This window comes from Gopherus flavomarginatus, chromosome 4, assembly GCF_025201925.1.
Source record: "Gopherus flavomarginatus isolate rGopFla2 chromosome 4, rGopFla2.mat.asm, whole genome shotgun sequence".
Classification (NCBI taxonomy): Eukaryota; Metazoa; Chordata; order Testudines; family Testudinidae; genus Gopherus; species Gopherus flavomarginatus.
Genome location: NC_066620.1, coordinates 186,645,497 through 186,665,491, shown reverse-complemented (window position 1 = coordinate 186,665,491; position 19,995 = coordinate 186,645,497). Strand labels below are relative to the sequence as shown.

The 19,995-nt window shown below is 43.3% G+C and overlaps 1 protein-coding gene across 1 annotated transcript in view; it reads left to right on the top strand.

Annotated features, from left to right (window-relative positions):
• The window catches only part of ADAM17 (ADAM metallopeptidase domain 17), a 55,993-nt gene that overhangs the window by 25,432 nt on the left and 10,566 nt on the right, over positions 1 to 19,995 (top strand). Inside the window, exons 6-12 of the mRNA XM_050950733.1 lie at positions 1,461 to 1,591; positions 9,025 to 9,114; positions 11,178 to 11,291; positions 13,186 to 13,330; positions 13,981 to 14,069; positions 17,786 to 17,938; positions 18,855 to 19,054. Of these exons, the coding sequence (XP_050806690.1) occupies positions 1,461 to 1,591; positions 9,025 to 9,114; positions 11,178 to 11,291; positions 13,186 to 13,330; positions 13,981 to 14,069; positions 17,786 to 17,938; positions 18,855 to 19,054 (922 nt within the window). The remainder of the gene's footprint in view (positions 1 to 1,460; positions 1,592 to 9,024; positions 9,115 to 11,177; positions 11,292 to 13,185; positions 13,331 to 13,980; positions 14,070 to 17,785; positions 17,939 to 18,854; positions 19,055 to 19,995) is intronic.

Here is a 19,995-nt window from a genome sequence, read left to right as displayed (position 1 = left end):
TGCTTTACATGATAATATTTCACCTGTCCTGTTTATGTAACACTTTAAAAATCAGCAAAAGGGTTATATTAATAACATTTATTATGAAACAAAAGGCAAAAAACTATTCTGTACATAGTTTAGTCCTATTCAGTGTCTACTCGGCGCTTCTTGGCTTGTCTCTTGTATTCATTAAATGGAGCATCTCTTGTCACTGTCCAGCAATAGTCTGCAAGCATTGATGGGCTCCATTTGCCCTGATAGCCTGCCAGGAGATTCCACTGCTGTAGTCTGGAGCCCAACAGCTCTGCCTTACTCTTGAGTAGTTCCAAATCCCTGACAAGGTCATTCAGTTAACCTTGTGTTATGAGGTGTGGTTCAGAGGAGAAAATGTTGGTCCTGTGACATTGATGGTTCAGGACCAGAAGTTTCATCCTCTTCCGTTTCCTCGTCTGACTCAAGTGAGAATGATTCTGGTGCATCAGGAACTGGCAGTCCTTCTCCGTGGGGTACTGGGCGTATAGCTGATGGAATGTTTGGATAATGCACAGTCCACTTTTTCTTCTTTGACACACCTTTCCCAGCTAGAGGCATCATGCAGAAGTAACAATTGCTGGTATGATCTGTTGGCTCTCTCCAAATCATTGGCACTGCAAAAGGCATAGATTTCCTTTTCCTGTTCAACCACTGGCGAAGATTTGTTGCACAAGTGTTGCAGCATATGTGTGGGGCCCACCTCTTGTCCTGATCTCCAATTTGGCAGCCAAAATAAAGGTGATAGGCTTTCTTAACCATAGTGGTTATACTGCGCTTCTGTGATGCAAAAGTCACTTCACCACAAACATAGCAGAAGTTATCTGCACTGTTCACACAAGTACAAGGCATCTCTGCTCACTTTGGCTAAACAGAAATGTGTCCCTTTGCAAAATCAAACACTGACAAATAAGAGAGCACGACACTGTATGATTTCTAGAGCTGATATAGGGCAATTTGTTCAGCAGAGTGATGTAAGCTTCATTATGATTGCATCATCCATGACTTCTAGGAATAACATGATGCAATTCATATCATGTGTGACGCAATACCAGCTTCAGATTGCATCATTCATTGTTTTGCCTCAAAAGCAAGTACTGTCCAAACCGAGTCATAGATTTATTCATAGATCCAGTCAAAGATGTATTTTAGTCATTTCTGGTTTAAATTGAGATCCCTTCCCTTTATAACTCACTTATCCTCCACCATTCCCAAGTCAAGGGTCATATATACTGACCCAATAGCATATCTTGAAAACTAGAGCCAATCAACAATTTTAAGCATCATTTTCGTTCTCAGTGATCCAGAATTAGTAAAGTTGGACTACATTTATTTCAGAAGCATTTTGGCTGTAGAGCAGTGTTATCAAATGGAAACTAAAGATGTTATTAATTGTCAAGGAATATGTGTGTCTAATATATTTGATTTCACTTAAATATTCAAATCAGTGAACATCCTTCGGGAGAAAAGAGCCATTGCAGACCACTCCAAGAACACATGCAAGATATTAGTGGTGGCAGATCATCGCTTCTTCAAGTATATGGGCCGCGGGGAGGAAAGCACAACTATTAATTACTTAGTAAGTATGTGACAGTCTGTTGTTTGCTAGAAGAAGTCATGCAAGCAGATGCACTGCAGCTGGAAGCTAGTGCTATAGTAGTTAGAAAGCTGGCATGACCTATATGTTATCCAATGCTGTATTTAATGGTGAACTCTGAGTGCTGTTTACCTTAAGGGGTGTTGTGTTAAGTTTTTTAAAAGAAATTATTTTGCACTGGTGGCTAATGCTGCAATTAAATAAATCTTTGAGCAGAATATTTTTAAGCAGCTCTTCTAACTTTTCATCCCCATCTCCCCAAATGGGCTACATAGTAAGATTTTCCTCTAAAAAATTGTCTTTTAACTCTGTTTGTAGACTCATACATATGCATTAATTCAGTGGTCTCAGTGATCAAAACTTTTTTGATCGCACACCTCTATCATTAATTTTTTGAGCACGCACCCCCAATATATGTATGTATATTTATTTATTTATAAATTATATTCATGTACTACTGTACTAATATGTTATGTACATTATAAAATATACATAAAAAATAGGAATTAAAAAAGGATGAGATAAAGATGAAATAAACAATATTTTAAAAATATTTTATTTTATTAACGGTACAAAAAACCTTTTTGCTCTTACAAAAAAATTATTAATATTTTTAGTGAGAGCAATGTGATTGAGTATGCTTCATTATTTCTGAAAATCTTGGTTTAATACTTTGTGATACAGCGATTTGAAGATCTGGATTAAGTTTAGGGTGTGGGAGGATGCTCAGGGTGGGGTGTGGGGTCTGGGAGGAAGTTAGGGTGCTGGAAGGCACTCAGGGCGGAGGTGCGGGAGGAAGCTCAGGAGGTGCATAGCACTTACCTGGGGCAGCTTCTGTTTGGTGCAGGGGGTGTGCAGGTGGCTCTGCGCAGTGCGGCACCACCCCCATGGCCATGATTCTGGGAGCCCCCCCCGCCCCCCCCCGCCAGGCAGGGCCATCCAGAACTCAGGGGCTTTAGGGCCCTGGCCTGCAGCTCTGAAGTCCCTTTCAGAATGCTGCCCTGCGAGCAAGGGCCGGAGGATTCAGGAGGAGCAGGGGCAGCCACACAGCCAGCGGCCGGAGAGAAGCGGCGCTTTCCCCTTCCAAGCCCCACTTCTCTCCAGCTGGCTTTGAAGGGGAAAGTGCCACTTCTTTCCCACCACTGGCTATACGGCTGCCCCTGCTCCTCCAGAGGACTCAGGGCTGCATTCCAAAAGGGGCTTTAGAACTGCAGGCCGGGGCCCCCTTAGCCCAGGGCCCTGCAGCCCCTAAAGCCCCTGTGCTCCTAGTGGCCCTGCATGGCCCAGGGGGTAGGCCGAGGGGGAGCTTCCCCACTTGCTCCCTCCCTCCTCTGGCCACCCCCCTTTTTCTCCCCCCTCCAGCGGCAGAAAGCGCCCCCCAATGGATCATTTTGCACATCCCCTGGGGTGCGTGCACCCCACTTTGGAGACCAGTGCATTAATCTATGTTGTTGTTTGGCTTGTTTACTGTGAAGCTCTTCATTTAAAATCTACCAAAAGTGACTATTTATTTGAGTACAGGATATTTTTCCAGTTGTGTAACACTTCTGTCCAAAAGGATAAGTAGTTCACAGCCAGCCTACTGCATAGTTATTTATAGCAAATCTAGAACATCTCTGCCTTCTAACCAGCTAGAAATATCAGGAAGAACCTGATAAACTTCTGTGATAAGAAAAATGTGCAGTTCTTAAAGAAATATCAAAATAAGACCACTCACACTCATTGTATGAATAAACATGAGTGCAACAGATGATTCTTATTCAAGTAGTGTCCCTCGGTGTGCTTGTTTCTACTGCTAACCAGAGAACTTCGGTAGCAGGGTGTCTGAGGCCCACACGTGCACTGTCTCCCTTTGTGTCCCGTCACAAGGCTAATGAGTACATGCTGGCTAACCCCCCCCCCTCAGTTCCTTCTCAACTGCCCTTGGCTAGAGACGGAGCTGTTCGCAGTCTGTTGGGACCATTACTTTTGATTTGAATCTCTGTAGTCAGCTTCCTAGTTCTTAGTTGTAGCCTTTTCCCTTTTTCTTATCTTTTTTCCCCCTGAAAATTTAAAAAATAAAATAAGACTATTTTTTTTCCCCCTCATTGGGGACCATTCCTCCAACGGTATGTGTGGTTCATTGGGCTTCAAGAAGTGCCTCTCTTGCAAAGAGGCTATCCCTGTCACAGACAAGCACTGCCTGTGCATTTGTGGCCTCGGGGAAGGCTACATTCAACAAAAGTGTGATCTCTGCCAGCAGGTGGGCCTTGGTCTTATAAAGACAGAGAGCTCAGAAAGATTATTTTCATGGAGGCGGCTCTCCAGACCCAACCACAAATCACCTGGCATATGTGAGTCTTCCCCACAGCCCTCAATACCTGAAGGCTATGGGTTGAAGAAATAAGCCCCACTGACCTTTCTTACTAATCCTTGAAAAAGAGAGCGGGAAGTCCTATAGTGAGCCCCAAGATACAGAGCATGCTGGAAAGCGTTTGTGGCTATCCTCAGTACTGTCGGCACCAAGACCATCTCAGACCAGTACCATGACTCTCGAAAGTCCTCTGTGGCAAGTACTGTTGACAAGTCCATGAACCCGATGGGCACGGGCATCGAGTCAGCGGCACCAAGGGATAAGGATAGGAGTAAGCACTCCTCTAAAAAGATATTCCTGGTATGCAGTACTACATCAGTACCAACACTAATGCCTCATTGGGCATGAGAGCGATCTATATGGACAAGATCTCCATTCCCCTGGGCACTGCCAACAGCATCAAGTCAGTCAGTACCACCAGAATTCTGAGACTCTGGGGACCTTCATGTATTGGACATACCAGAGTCTCCTCTCCTTAGTGCTGGAACCTCCGCAGCGAGTCTTCAACCGGCATGGGAGTCTTCCCTGCTGCCCTGACATGCTCTCCCGCTCTTCAGTCAGGGCTTGCATAGCAAACCTGATGAGCTGGCATCACAGTACTCCCAGGCTCCTTTACAGTAGCTGGTAACAGCAGGGTTCTCGAGCATACCCTCATGGCCACGACCAATTCAAATCCATTATTCAGGAGGGACAATTAATAGCAAAAACAATAGCCTTCCTAATAGCAATCACCTCGGCTAGGAGAATTAGCTGCTCTGATGGCACATCCCTCCTACATGGTATTCTTTCATGACAAAGTTACGTTCAGACCACACCTGAAATTCACTCCCAAGATAACCTCCCTATTTCACATGATCAATATTTTACCTTCCAACCTTTTATCCCAAGCCTCACCAACACAACAGGGAGACTATATTGCACACTCTAGATGTCAGGCGAAGCCGAGTGTTCTATCTGGACAGGATGAAGGTTTTCAGGAAGTTCCCAAGAGTTTTCCTCTTTATTGCAGAAAGATTGAAGGGCTCAGCAGTATCAGCCCAAAGACTCTCCAGGTGGGTCACCTACTGCATCAGACAATGTTACTAAGCTCACAATATGACCCCTCCAGATACTATTCATAAACACTCCACAAGGTCGATCTCCTCATCCATTGCTTTTTCCAAGAATGTCCCTGTCTCCGAGATCTGTAGAATGGTGACAAGGGTGACAGTCCACTGCGATCACTGAGGACTCCGACTCCGATGCCATCTTCGGCTTGACTGTGCTGTTATCTGTAACTGACCCAACTACAAAGTCCCAGCCGTCCTGTGGGGATGCTGCTTGGGAGTCACCTACAGTGGAGCATCCAGAGGGACACTACTTGAAGTTCCTTGCCTTGTGTAGTAACAATGGTTCTTTAAGATGTATGCCCGTGTGGGGTTCCACAACCCACCCACCTCTCATCTGCTTCGGAGTCCTTGTTAATAATTCTGCAGTAGAGAAGGAACTGAGGGGGAGGTTAGCCTGTGCATACTGACTAGCCTCATGGCGGGGCACAAGGGGAGGCAGGGCATGTGCAGGCCTAATGGACACTGCAACCGAAGTTCTCCAATCAGCAGTGTAGCCTACAGTGGAGGGACACTCATCTTGAAGAACTATCATTACTGTACAAGGTGTGTAACTTCTAACATTTCCTACCTGCCTAACTCCTGACTGGCTGCTAGTATATTACAGGGTGTACCATATTCTCCCCTCTGCCTTAGTGCACAGTTAGCACATTCTTCCAGATAATGTCATAGTAGCTTAGTATGGAGTTGCCATTTGCAACTTTTGTAGTTAAGATAAGTAGAACAGACAAATGTCACCTGTAGGCTGAACTATTGTAACTTGCTCTAAAGATGCTACAGCTGGTGCACAGCACTGTAGCTCATCTCGTTGCTGTGAGTTGAGATAGAACATGTTAGTGTCCATGCTTTGCAACCTAGACTGGCTCCTTATTACTAACAGATCCACTCAAGTTCCATGTATTGACCTTCTGGACAGTCCTCGCTGTCTTTATAATCCATGTCTGGTGCCTAGATAGAATAATAGAAATGGAGGGCCCTAAGGAACCTTGAGAAGTCAACTAATCTATTCTTCTGCACTGAGGCAGCACCAAATATACTTAGATCACCTCTGACAATTGCTTGTCAAACCTGTTCTTTAAAACCTCCAATGATGGAAATTCCCCAGTGCCCCTTGGAAACCTTATCTAGCGCTTAACTGTCCTTACTAGGAAAAGCTTGCTAACTACACCGATATAACGCTGTCCTCGGGAGCCAAAAAATCTTACCACGTTATAGCTGAAACCGCATTATATCAAACTTGCTTTGATCCGCCAGAGTGCGCAGCACACCGCGCCCCCCCCCCCCGAGCACTGCTTTACCACGTTATATCCGAATTCCTGTTATATCAGGGTAGAGGTGTATAATCTAACCTAAATCTTCCTTGCTGCAGATTACACCTATTACTACTGGTCCTACCTTCAGTGGACATGAAGAGAAATTGATTACCATACAAAACTCCTATTAATACACCCCAGAATTATGGTTAGCCTTTTTCACAATTGCATCACATTGTCGGCTCATATTTAATTTTCTGATCCACTGTAGCATTCAGATCTGCAGTACTACTCCCCGTTTCGTTTAGCCTTTATTGAAATTCATCATGTTGATTTCAGACCAATTCTCCAGTTTGTCAAGGTCATTTTGAATTCTGATCCTTTTCTCCAAAGTTCTTGCCACCCTATCCTGCATGGTGTCATCTGGAAATTTTATAAGCAGACTCTCCACTCCGTTACCCAATTCATTAATGAAAATATTGAATAGTATGTAACTCAGTACAGACCCCTGCAGAACTCCACTTGATATGTAATCCTAGTGTGACCGTGAACCATTGATAATTACTCTCTGAGTAAAGTTTTTCAACCAGTTATGCATCTACTTTGTACTAATTTCATCCAGACCACGTTTCCCTAGTTTATTTATGAGAGTGTCAAAAGCTTTACTGAAATGAAAATAAATCATATCTATGGCTTCCCTCTGCCATCTGCTAGGCTAGTAACCCTGTCAGAGAAGGAAATGAGGTTGGTTTGACATGATTTGCTCTGGGTAAATTCATGTTGGCCATTCCTTATAACTGCTCTCCTCTGAGTGCTTCAAAATGGATTGTTTAATATAATTTTATGATATCTTTCCAGGTATCAAAGTTAGGCCGGCAGGTCTATAATTCCCTAGATCCTCTTTGTTCTCCTTTTTAAAGATAGATGCTGTAGAGATGCTTAGATAATGTATATGGGAGGAAGGGCCTGCCCCTGTTAGCTTCTTTGACTCCTTCTGTAGCCAAAATAAATGACAAATGTGGTCACATATAAGGCCAGCTCATTTGTAGGGAAGGAGTCCATTTCACTAGAAGAAACTCCCTTGGAACAGTCTCTGTGAATAGGGAAACCTGCTTCTAATATGCCAGCAAAATTTGATTAAATGGATCTTAAAGAATGATATTATAATTGTTTACAAACAAAATGCCTTAAAGTCTAAACTCAGCTAGGCGTAAGGGAGGGACATTTCAAGTATCACTATCACTAGGTTTTTTGTTTTTTTATCAGTTTTACTGGTCGGAACGCCCTTGATTGAAGGGCAACTAAAATGATTAGGGGTTTGGAACAGGTCCCCTATGAGGAGAGATTAAAGAAGCTAGGACTTTGCAGCTTGGAAAAGAGGAGCCGGGGGTGGGGGGGGATATGATAGAAGTATATAAGATCATGAGTGATGTGGAGAAAATTAATAAGGAAAAGTTATTTACTTGTTCCCATAATATAAGAACTAGGGGCCACCAAATGAAACTAATGGGCAGCAGATTTAAAACAAATAAAAGGAAGTTGTTCTTCACAGAGCACACAGTCAACTTGTGGAACTCCTTGCCTGAGGAGGTTGTGAATCATAGAATATCAGGGTTGGAAGGGACCTCAGGAGGTCATCTAGTCCAACCCCATGCTCAAAGCAGGACTAATCCCCAACTCCCCCCCCCCCTCCAATCCCTAAATGGCCTCCTCAAGGACTGAACTCACAACCCTGGGTTTAACAGGCCAATGCTCAAACCACTGAGCTATCCCTCCCAGCAAGGCTAGGTTTATGACAGGGTTTAAAAGAGAACTGGATAAATTCATGGAGGTTAAGTCCATTAATGGCTATTAGCCAGGATGGGTAAGGAATGGTGTCCCTAGCCTCTGTTTGTCAGAGGGTGGAGATGGATGGCAGGAGAGAGATCACTTGATCATTACCTGTTAGGTTCACTCCCTCTGGGGCATCTGGCATTGGCCACTGTCGGTAGACAGGATACTGGGCTGGATGGACCTTTGGTTTGACCCAGTATGGCCATTCTTATGTTCTCATGATTCTATTCTTCCCCTACCCTCCTAATCCCAAAACCAACCAACAACCCTGCTGTTCATCCTTTGTGAATTTGGAGGTGCTGTTCAGTAGAAACAGACATGCAAATTTCTGGATGAAGGATGTTGCTTGGAAGGGGAGGCCTGGGCTATAAAGAACAAAAGAGCCAGGAGAGAGGAGCAGGTGCTCTGGAGCCCCAGCACCAAATGTACTGAGGAGGACAGCAATAGCTTATTGACCAGCAGAGAGACCCTGAACACCAAGATCACTCAGTACTATACTTACTAGTTGTTTGTTTTTTTTTTAAAGCGATAGTGGAATGCTAGCATAGGCATAAAAGTATTTACCAGGATGATTTATTCTTAACCTTATGTTGCTTTTCCACTCCACTATACAAAATAATGGTAAATGGCAGAGTCTGCTACAGTTTGACTATGGAAAACTTTCAGGAAAACTTTGTAAAACACCATGGGCCACTGCTCTGATGTTTTTGGAACAGTATATTTGTCCATTGTGTTTTATGAGGTGCAGTTTTGACTTGAAATGGGTGTTCATAGATACATACGCTACAACTTTTTTGGGATATTTTGAACTATATTACATGATAAGAATTTGGATCTAAATAATGGTTTATGTTCACCTTCCATGCACAGATTGAATTAATAGACAGAGTGGATGACATCTATCGAAATACCTCTTGGGACAACGGAAACTTGAAAGGATACGGCATACAAATAGAGCAGGTATTCACGGAGTCAATGCAAAGGGTTGTGAATCTTTGGCATTAGAGCATGTTCTGGATGTTATAAGTTCTGATTTTTAAAAAAAAAAATAGTATACATTTGGAGGGTGGGGTCTGGAATCAGAATACACATAATCGGAATACCAATAATCAAAACTTATAAATTGTTTACTTTCATCATATAAGTAACCCCTTAAAAAGCATCATCCTAGGAATTTTCACGGATGAGTTGGTCTTGGCCCATCTTTTATCAGACACTTACAACTGTTGGAGAAGCTTTCAGGCTGAGATCTGGCACATTTGATCTCTGTTGCAGGACTTTTTTTGTTTTGTTTTTGCTAAATTTGAAAAATGTATGGTTCTTTCATAAACATACTATTGTGCAAATGGTGTCACATACCCCAGTTGTGATGGTGTTGATCTGACAGAGCCCAGAAGTGTTCAAAGTGACACACAATACAGATAAAAAGCCGCAATTCCTCTTCTGAAGAGTAGCAACTAATTTCAGACATGATGCAATGAATAGTGCTGGGGGTAACAAGTCACTGTGGGGATTGGAGGAGATGGGTGACGTCAATAAGTTTATGTAGTAATTCTTGAAAATTAGAGCTCTGAGTGGCTGAATAATGTATTTTAAATAAATGGAAATTTTAGTGGGCGAATTTCTTGTAGGCATCATAAGAGTGGGCTTTAAAGAAGGCATGCCATGCTGTGTTGTGTACATTGAAGCAGATGATTTTTCATAAGGAATCATGACATCTAACTCACTTTTTTGACTTGGTTACTTATGGTCTTACTTAACTTAGACAAATCTGATCTTAGATTGCCGCTTTAAGCGTAACCCAACTAGATGTTCAAACCTGGGGGGAAGGGCTGTTTTGACCCAGTTCTCTGTTTTGCTAATCTCACAGTACTGTGCCTGAAGCCTGAAAATGTCAGGTGTAGAAATGGGCCACAATTGGGAAGGCCAGTGCAATCAGGTAGTCAGCATGTTGTTTCCTTCAGCCAACCAGGCAGTGCTGTCTTAGGTGACTGCAGTTGCCTCTAATGGTGGAAACAGAGTTTGAGGAGGAGTCCCTCATGTTTTCGCCCTTCCATGACTTTCTGGGAAATTACTTGTGACTTCCGCAGCCTTAGTAATCATGTGACAAAAGATGAGGCAAAAATGCTATAAAGTAGGTTTTGTGTTGTTGCTGGAACCTTAATTCTGAATTCCCGGAATCTTTTGGGACTTATCTCTCATGTAAAATGCGTTTTTATTCTGAAAAGTGACTGTAAAAATGGCTCTTTGGGGTCCGGCTTTGTGTGTTTGATGATTTCTGTATCAAATGCAGTTTACAAGCTATTTCTATCAACCAGCTCTTAAAGTTCATCTTGGGAGCTGAGAGTCAAGCTATGTTCTTTTCTTGTCATCATCCTAAGTAATAAAGATTCTGATGGCCATTATTTACAGTATAAACTCTAAAAGCCCAGTGTTACTCCCATTTACTGTGACATAACTAAACATATGCCACACTGCAAGCTAACTACCTCTTTAGTCAGAAAAACCTAAACATGACAAATGTGCTTTTAGCCATAAAACTTCTCAGTTTTCTTTTTGCACATCTAAATTTCTAAAGATAGAAATCCTTGTAAATCTTCTTCGGTTAAATAAAATCAGAGGTGCATTGGGGACCTTTTCTACCGGATTTGAACCCTGAATTTTTATGGCCGAGCAATGAATATCTTAGTGGGATACGATGGAAACTTGTGTAATGTTCCACTTAGTAACTTAGTGTAATGATACTAATGTGTTTAGTTGTAATTATATTTGGGTCGAAGTGTATGGCATTATCTTAATTGAGAGGTCAAGAGTTCACTACTAGGAATATGTAAGTTTAAATCTAGAATAGGGTGGCATTTTAATTAGGTGCTTTGGCCATCGTTTAGGAGGGTGAAAAATTTCCCTTGGCTATAACATTTTTACTTTAAAATTGCAGCACTTGGCGCTTCACTGCCTATTTCTTCAGCTTGTTGAATTGTTTACAGTTCCTTATTCTAATTATAATATACCCTTGAATATAGATTATTGTCCACAATGAATCAAGTGTTGTGATGCCTGGGAAAAAACATTATAACATGGCAAAAAATCAGCCAAATGAAGAGAAGGATGCTTGGGAGGTGAAGACCCTGCTGGAGGTAAAACTGTGCTTCTCAAACACAAGGTCCCACCTAAAAAGAAAATATGAGAATTACTTATTTGCTATCCGAGATCAGTCTCTGCAAATGAAATTGCTTTTCTTCCTCTTCACAATGTGTAGTTATCACAAGAATTCTAAACTAGGATATTTCTACCCAGGCTCATGGCAAGAGGCTTCATTATGAAAAGTAGCTACTTCCAGAATACAATTATTAAGTGCAAAACAAATATAAATGATTTTGTGGTTATTGAGACAGGAAGGCAGCCCTGTGGTTAAAGCACTGGCGTGAGACTCAGGAGACCTGGCTCGGCCACAGACTCCCTGCTTGACCTGGCTCAAGACATTTGATCTTTGTATCTCATTTTCTTATCTGTAAAAGTGGGCTAACAATACTGTCCTATTGTGACGTGCTCAGATACTCCTTTAATGTGTGGCTGTATAGTTGAACTTGTTTCTTTCATACACGTTGAATTTCTCCATGCTGTTTCATTTTCTAAGTTGCCATCCAGTTGACCAAATTTACCAAATGTCTTGGCCTTTCTGGATAGCATACAGGTTTTATTTGTTTTAGTAAAGTTAACATGTGTTATATTTGGAGTTCTCCCAGAATACACTAGTTATCTTGCAAAAGTATAAGAACATGTCCCCTTCCCAGAAGATCACACAACTTTATTGACATGACTCCACCAGAATGGGATTATAAATGGGAAGGAGAGGAGGCAGAGCAGGGCTGGCAGTAAGATCATGAAGCTACTCACTAGGCATGAGCGTTGTTGACTCATTCAGATCCCTCCTAACACCTGCTTCTGCAATGATGCTTACAAGGTTGTTCTAGGGCAGTGGTTCCCACACTTGTTCCGTCGCTTGTGCAGGGAAAGCCCCTGGTGGGCCGGGCTGGTTTGTGTACCGGCTGCATCCGCAGGTTTGGCCGATTGCAGCTCCCAGTGACCGCGGTTCGCTGCTCCAGGCCAATGGGAGCTGCTGGAAGTGGCAGCAAGTATGTCCCTTGGCCTGTGCCGCTTCCAGCTGCTCCCATTGGCCTGGAGCAGCGAACCGCGGTCACTGGGAGCTGCAATCGGCCGAACCTGTGGACATGGCAGGTACACAAACTGGCCCGGCCAGCCAGGGGCTTTCCCTGCACAAGCGGCGGAACAAGTATGGGAACCACTGTTCTAGGGGAAGAAAGAGAATCAGCAGAAAATGCCAGCCATCCAGAAGTGGACATGCCTTACTGAGGTTCCATGTGATCTTACCGTCACCTTTATCTTTTCCCTCCCTGCTCACCTATCTGTTGCCCTCGTTGGTAGTGCCATTTCAACACAAGATTGTGCGCTCCTCTCCATACTTGTTCTTCTGAAGTGAGTGGCATGTTTTGGGATGCCAGAAAAAAGATTCAGTAAATTGCTGAAACACAAGTGAAAGTGTGCTCTGGGTCACCACCTACATTGAACAGAGAAGCTAAGGAGAAAGTTAGAGTTTGGATTCAGCTCTGCTCCTTTTCAGCAGCATGAATGAGAGCAGCAAATTCCTACTTCATTAAAGGCATTCTGTAATGAAATCTTGTAATGCTGCTGTTACCAAGCATTTGCTGTTTTGAAAGATGGGCCTTATAATAGTTTTTTCCTTTCCTTGAGATGTTGCTGACGAATGAGAATCTTAACACTGTCGATTAAACTCTGGCAGGAGGTGATATTTAAAACTAGGCCAGACTAAGTACTAGAATATATGAAGGAACTATCTTGCTCTGATCGGGGGATGGAGCAGATTTCTTCATTTAGTGTAATAGAAACTGGAGCTGGAAAATACCTGGCTTGTTAAATGATTTTTTCATCTTTGAATTTCTTCACCATACATATTACAGATTTTTCTAACACTTGCTTTTTTCCTTTTAGCAATTTAGCTTTGATATAGCTGAGAGAGCAGCTCATGTGTGCCTTGCTCATCTCTTTACGTACCAAGATTTCGATATGGGAACACTTGGACTAGCTTATGTTGGATCTCCCAGGCCTAACACTCATGGTGGAATTTGCCCAAAGGGTAAGATTCTCCCCCCTCACACACACACCTCTAATTGTGGGTTGAATATCTGTACTTTGTTAGAAAATTGTAGAAGGATTGAAGGTGGTGTAATGTGTGTCACTTAAATGTTCCCTAGTGACTGAGTTAGGAATGGAACTGAAGGCTGCATCCTAGGCTGCATACAAAAAGGGGAATAGGATAGAGTAGAACAATTAAGTTTCTTGAATTAATAGGTTGAGTGAAAGCCATTATGGCCCTATTTGGAGCAGCTAAAATTTTCATGTGCTGCTCTGGAAAGAAGCAGCTCTTAACAGGTGTGGCCTGCAAATTTCACAATGGGAGGGAGTCCAACATCTATCTCTTAAGTACTTATATGGCCCTCATTGCTTGAGTATATGAATGCCTTGCAGTCTTTAATGCATGCATTTATTTATGTTCTGACTGCAGATTCCCCATTGCAAAAATTGGGGGAAGGGGACTTATTTATAAGCCTGTGAGTGCTGTAATGTTATAGTCATTTATTTACAAAGTTCAAAGACTGGGGAGAATCTTCAGTTTTCCTAAACATGGTTTTATCTTTAAAAAACAAACAAAAATCTGTAGAAAGCTCGGTTACTTTTCTTGTGCTATATGAGGAATTTCACTTTCTTCCATCTTCCTTTCTATAGCTTATTATAGTCAAGCTGTCAAAAAAAACATCTATTTGAACAGTGGCTTAACCAGCACAAAGAACTATGGCAAAACTATCCTCACAAAGGTACTGGAAATTGATGTGGGTATACGGAACGTATTTGTTAAACATGTGCTTTGCTGTTATTCTTCAGTGCTATCACTACTGTGAGATGAATGGCTCTTGGATGCCTGTCTGAAAAGAACTGTTTGCTCTCAGTCCAGTTCACTACGGACAGGTATCTGTGATGCAAAAAATGCCATCATAGTTGTTATCCTTGTTGATAGATAGAGCCAGGACTGAATGTCTCTGGAGATGGAACTAGTCAGACACACTGGTGGAGCAGTGAGAAGGAAACATTCTGCTTCTGATTGTGCTGGCCTCTTCTATTGATAAATAAGACTCTATGTCTCCAAAGATGAAAGCACTAAATTCATACCAAATGTGTGTTTAGAACCACCCCAAAAATCAAAATAACCCTGAAGACTAAACTAGTAGATTGGCAGTGGAATAAATTGAACTGCTCATTGTTGTAAGAAAAACCATGCATCTCTGGTCTTTTGTACTTCTGCAACAGTGGTCTCCAACCTTCTTATGCTCAAGATCACTTTTTGGCAAGATCACTGTAAGGGCAACCCAGGATCAGCCCCATCCCTTCCCCATAGTTCTGCCCTGCTCACTCTCCCACACCCTCACTCACTTTCACCCGACTGGGGCAGGGAGTTGGGGTTTGGGAGGGGTCCAGGCTCTGGGCTGGGGCCGAGGGGTTCAGAGTATGGGAGGGGGCTCTTGTCTGTGGCAGTCTTGGGGTGCAGGAGTAGGTATGAGGTGCTGGCTCTGAGAGGGGGGGGTCAGGCCTGGGGCAGGAGCTCAGGGTGCAGGAGAGGGGTACGGGGTGCTGGCTCTGGGAGGAGGGCAGGGCTGGGGCAGGGGCTACACGGTACATGAAGGGTTAGGTAGTGCTGGCTCTGGGAGGGGGGTTGGGGTGCAGACTCCCACCCGATGGAACTTAGACCTCGAGCGGTTCCCGGTCGGTGGTGCAACAGGGCTAAGACAGACTCCCCGCCTGCCCCGGCCCCACGCCACTCCCAGAAGGAGCCAATGCATCCCTGCGGTTCCTGTGGGGGGCACAAAGCTTTGCGCTTCTCTGCAGGCACTGCCCCAGCAGCTCCCATTGGCTACAGTTCCCTGTTCTTGGCCAATGGGAGCTGCGGGGGTGGTGCTTGCAGGCAGGAGCCGTGTCTGTGGAGTAGCACAAGTTAAGGCTATTCTGCCAAACTTCTCTCTCCTGGCCCCTTCCCTGGTGTACTGTGTCCAGCCTGTCTTCCCCAGTTATTGTTTCTTTGTTGGTATCCTTGTCAGTTTCTAACATGATTAACTCAAAAAAATTAATCGTGATTAATCGCAGTTTTAATCGCACTGTTAAACAATAGAATACCAATTGAAATTTATTAAATATTTCTGGATGTTTTTCATTTTCCAATATATGGATTTCAATTACAACACAGAATACAAAGAGTACAGTGCTCACTTTATATTATTTTTTATTACAAATATTTACACTGTAAAAATGATAAACAGAAGAAATAGCATTTTTCAATTCATGTCATACAAGTACTCTATTTCAGTCTCTATTGTGAAAGTGCAGCTCACAAATGTAGATTCTTTTCTGTTACATAACTGCACTCAAAAAAACCCAAACAAACAAAAAACACCCATTGTAAAACTGGAGCCTACAAGTCCACTCAGTCCTAATTCTTGTTCAGCCAATTGCGCAAGCAAACAAGTTTGTTTACATTTTATGGGAGATAATGCTGCCCCGCTTCTTATTTACAACATCACCTGAAAGTGAGAACAGGCATTCGCATGGCACATTTGTAGCAGCATTGCAAAGTATTTACGTGCCAGATATGCTAAACATTCATATGACCCTTCATGCTTTGGCCACCATTCCAGCTGACAGGTGTTTAAAAAAAAACACCAAAAAAAAAGTGTTAATTAAATTGTGACTGAACTCCTTGGGAGAGAATTGTATGTCTCCTGCTCTGTTTTACCCGCATTCTGCCATATATTTCATGTTATAGCAGTCTCAGATGGTGACCCAGCACATGTTGTTCATTTTAAGAACATTTTCACTGCAAATTTGACAACATGCAAAGAAGATACCAACATGGGCAGCAAGTCCTATCGGCTTGTGGTGCCTGGGCACTAAATATTCCTGGGCCGGGCCCTGGCTCCAGCAATGTTTGGGGCTGGGTTTCTCCCTCAGCCACATGTTCCCTGGGCCATTTAAAACAGCCCAGGGCCTCCACTCACCACTGGCAGCGCAGCAGAGCTGAGTAGCATCCTCCCTGCTTGCTCCATGTGGCTGCTGGCCCCTCCCTGCAGCCCCTGGGTGGGGTGGGTCTGTGTCCCGCCCCAGGTGCCCCTGTGACCAATGGGAAGCTGTGGGGGCAGTGCCTGGGAGTAGCAGCACATGGAGACTCCTGCCTAGGAGCCCCAGGTAAGCGCTGCACCCCCTCCGTCCGCACTCCCTCCCATCTCCAAGCTCTCTCCCAGAGCCTGCACCTCTCACACCCTCCTGCATCCCTAGAGCCTGCACCCAGCACCCAAACTCCATCCCAGAGCCTGCATCCCAGACCCCCTCCCCCACTCAAACTCCCTCCCAGAGCCTCACCTCTCCTGCATCCCAATCTCCAGCCCAGGGCCTGCACCCCAGACCCCCTCCCGCCCAAAATTCCTCTCAGACCTTAGGCAGGTGTGGGGGCGGTGTTTGGAGGGGGTGGAGTTTGGGGAGAGGTGGGCAGATTCTGGGCACCACCAAAATTTCTACAGTCCTGCCACCTCTGGGTACCAATGTGAGATTTCTAAAGATAGCCACAGCACTCGACTCAAGGTTTAAGAATCTGAAGTGTGTTCTGCAATCTGAGAGGGACCGGGTGTGGACCATGCTTTCAGAAGTCTTAAAAGAGCACTTTTAAGTCTGAGCGATTGGCTGAACAAGAATTAGGACTAAGTGGACTTGTAGGCTCTGAAGTTTTACATTGTTTTATTTTTGGATGCAGTTTTTTCTGTACATAACTCTACGTTTGTAAGTTCAACTTCCATGGTAAAGAGATTGCACTACAGTACTTGTAACGGGGGAATTGAAAAATACTACAGTAGGTCTTTTGTTTTTTACAATGCAAATATTTGTATTAAAATAAATATAAAGTGAGCATTGTACACGTTGTATTCTGTGTTGTAATTGAAATATATATTTGAAAATGTAGAAAACATCAAAAAATATTTAAATTGTATTCTCTTATTGTTTAACAGCTCGATTAATTGGGATTAATTATTTTAATCGCTTGACAGCCCTACCCTATGTTATTTCTAGGCTTTTTTCTAGCACCAAAACAGTAGAATGTGAGTTTAGACAGTGGCCATTAAGAGCCTTAACTAGTCAATAAAAAGAAGGCAGATTGCCAGGGGAATTGAATGAAAATGTGACACATGCATAATTTTTGTGGCATGAAGTTTCTTTAGAAAATATTTTGTTAATCTGAGACTTAAATGACTTCAGTGTATCAAATGTTGAACTCTTATATGTCCATACAGCATCTGAACCCCGCTCTAGCAGTTGGCTCTCAAGAGTTTGGTAATTTTACAGGCCCTGACTTCAGTTTAGCACTGATATATTTAACCAAAGAACTGATTCCTAATGAAGTACATCTCTAAAGATCTAATGACCTGGAATTACTTAGACCCCCCCACTGCATGTTGATATTGACTTTAGATGTGTTTTCTTGGTATCGAACAAGGAAGCAGACTTGGTTACTACTCATGAACTGGGACACAACTTCGGAGCAGAGCATGATCCAGACAGTCTGCCGGAATGTGCCCCCACTGAAGACCAGGGAGGGAAATATGTTATGTATCCAATTGCTGTGAGTGGCGATCATGAAAACAATAAGGTAAATTTACTTTAACTTCTGCTATCCCACTACAGTCAACAAGGACTGACCCAGAACCTTCTACCCCAAAAGCACAAGTCCTTATCTGCTTAGCTAAGGTGCACTCCTTTAGCCTGTATTTAATAGGCGCTTAATTGCTTGAACAGCCACTAGAGGGAGACATACTCATTAACTATTATTAGTCCCAGTGTTAGATAAATTTCTCCCAAATGCCTGAGATCCACAGGCATTCAGCCCCTACTAGGGTCATATTTTGTGACAAACGGTGGCTGTCTACACTTACTGATATCGCTGTTGTCAGCAGGAACCCAGCTTGGATCTTCAGCACCAGAACACAGGCTTCTAAATAGTAAACTGTTAGTCACTGTTGTCAAGTTTCTTTCTAGTGGTTATCCCAATCACTAAGTTAATACATACTCGTCTCCGTTCATCTTATAAATGTCATAATGCCCTTGAGGACTTGGTATTATCCCTATTTTACAGATGGAGAAACTGAGATATCAAATGAATGACTAGCCTAAGGTTACTAGCAGCTCTGCAGAAGCTTACAACCAGGGTCAGAAAAGTCTATCCCCATTTTGGCAACTTCATGAGTATTTCTTCGGATGTATTCCTCCACCTGAACCCCCAGTACTAGCAGAAGGGTTGGGTTTGGCCTTGGAATCTCTCCCAAGAGTTAGTTATGCAGCGCTGTGCATATGTGTTTGGGTCGGTGTTAATCACAATGCAACAAAGCAGTTTTTCAACACAGGCTACTATTTTCTGTGTTATGTTTTCCCAGGGTATCACAGTGGCATTGTAAATAGAATAAATGTTTCTTAAAACATCAGAACTGGGGGCTAGGGGGGTGATGGTGTCAGTCTTGGATGTACTGTGGAATGATGCACTCCTTCTCTTACCGCTTATGATTCTTTAGATGTTCTCAAGCTGCAGTAAACAATCCATCTGTAAGACCATTCAGAGCAAGGCCCAGGAATGTTTCAAAGAGCGCAACAACCAAGTATGTGGGAACTCCAGAGTGGATGAAGGTGAGGAATGTGATCCTGGCCTTTTGAACAGGCATTCTGATCCCTGCTGCTCTGCTGACTGTAAACTGAAACAAAATGCCAAGTGCAGGTAAGAGATGTTAAAGCAACAACCTTGGTTGGGAGGGGAAGGGAATATGGGGCTGGGTCAAAAACTTGTTTGCAGTGCAGCAAAATACTCTCTTCTGGACCCTAGCTCTAGTACTTTGAGACTTTCTCTGCTGGGCAAATGAGCCTTGGGAGAGTTAAGGACTCCAGGAGAGAGCTTTGGTGCATGCCATTACTTGGTAGCCTTGGTGTTAATTCATGCAGTAGTATTGAGAATACTTTGTTCCATTGCTTTGCTAGGAACTGCACATCAGTGCAGTGTAATGGTAAATTCTATACCAAAAAAAAAGATGTCAATTGCAGCACTCAAAAGTCAGAAAGTGCCAATATTAAGGTTCCCTGTGCAACCTTAACACTGCCCCTTCTGCATGTGCATTGCAAAGGTGTCTAAATCCGTGGTCATATGTTATCCAGGACCCTAGCAACACCTACTGTGCAAGCTGGACAGTAACTGTGGTAACTGAGCTCTGTCTTTACTGTCCAGTCTGCACATAGAGTGCAGATCTGCTCCCATTTACGCTGGAGGAATTGTGCTTTAGTCATTTTGGTTTTGGATGAGACATGAAAGTTGAGTCCTTTCCTAGCATGGAGTTCATTTGTAACTTTACTTACGAATGTGGATTTTTAAATATTTGCATTGCAGTAATGCTTAGGGGGTTTTGTATTACATGCTGTACACACACCGTAAGAAACAGTCCTTGCCCTGAAAAGCATAGTCTAACTAGACAAGACTGACAAAGGGTGGGAAGGGAAACGGGCACAGAGAGATGTGAAGGGACTTGACCAGGGTCACCCAGCAGGTCGGTGGCAGAGGCAGGAAAAGTTCTCATATGTCCTGAGTCTGTCTAGTGCCTTGTTGAGGGGCCCACTCTCTCTCTCTCTGTGTAATGTTGTATATGTGCTTATGTAACCTATTCTTCAGCG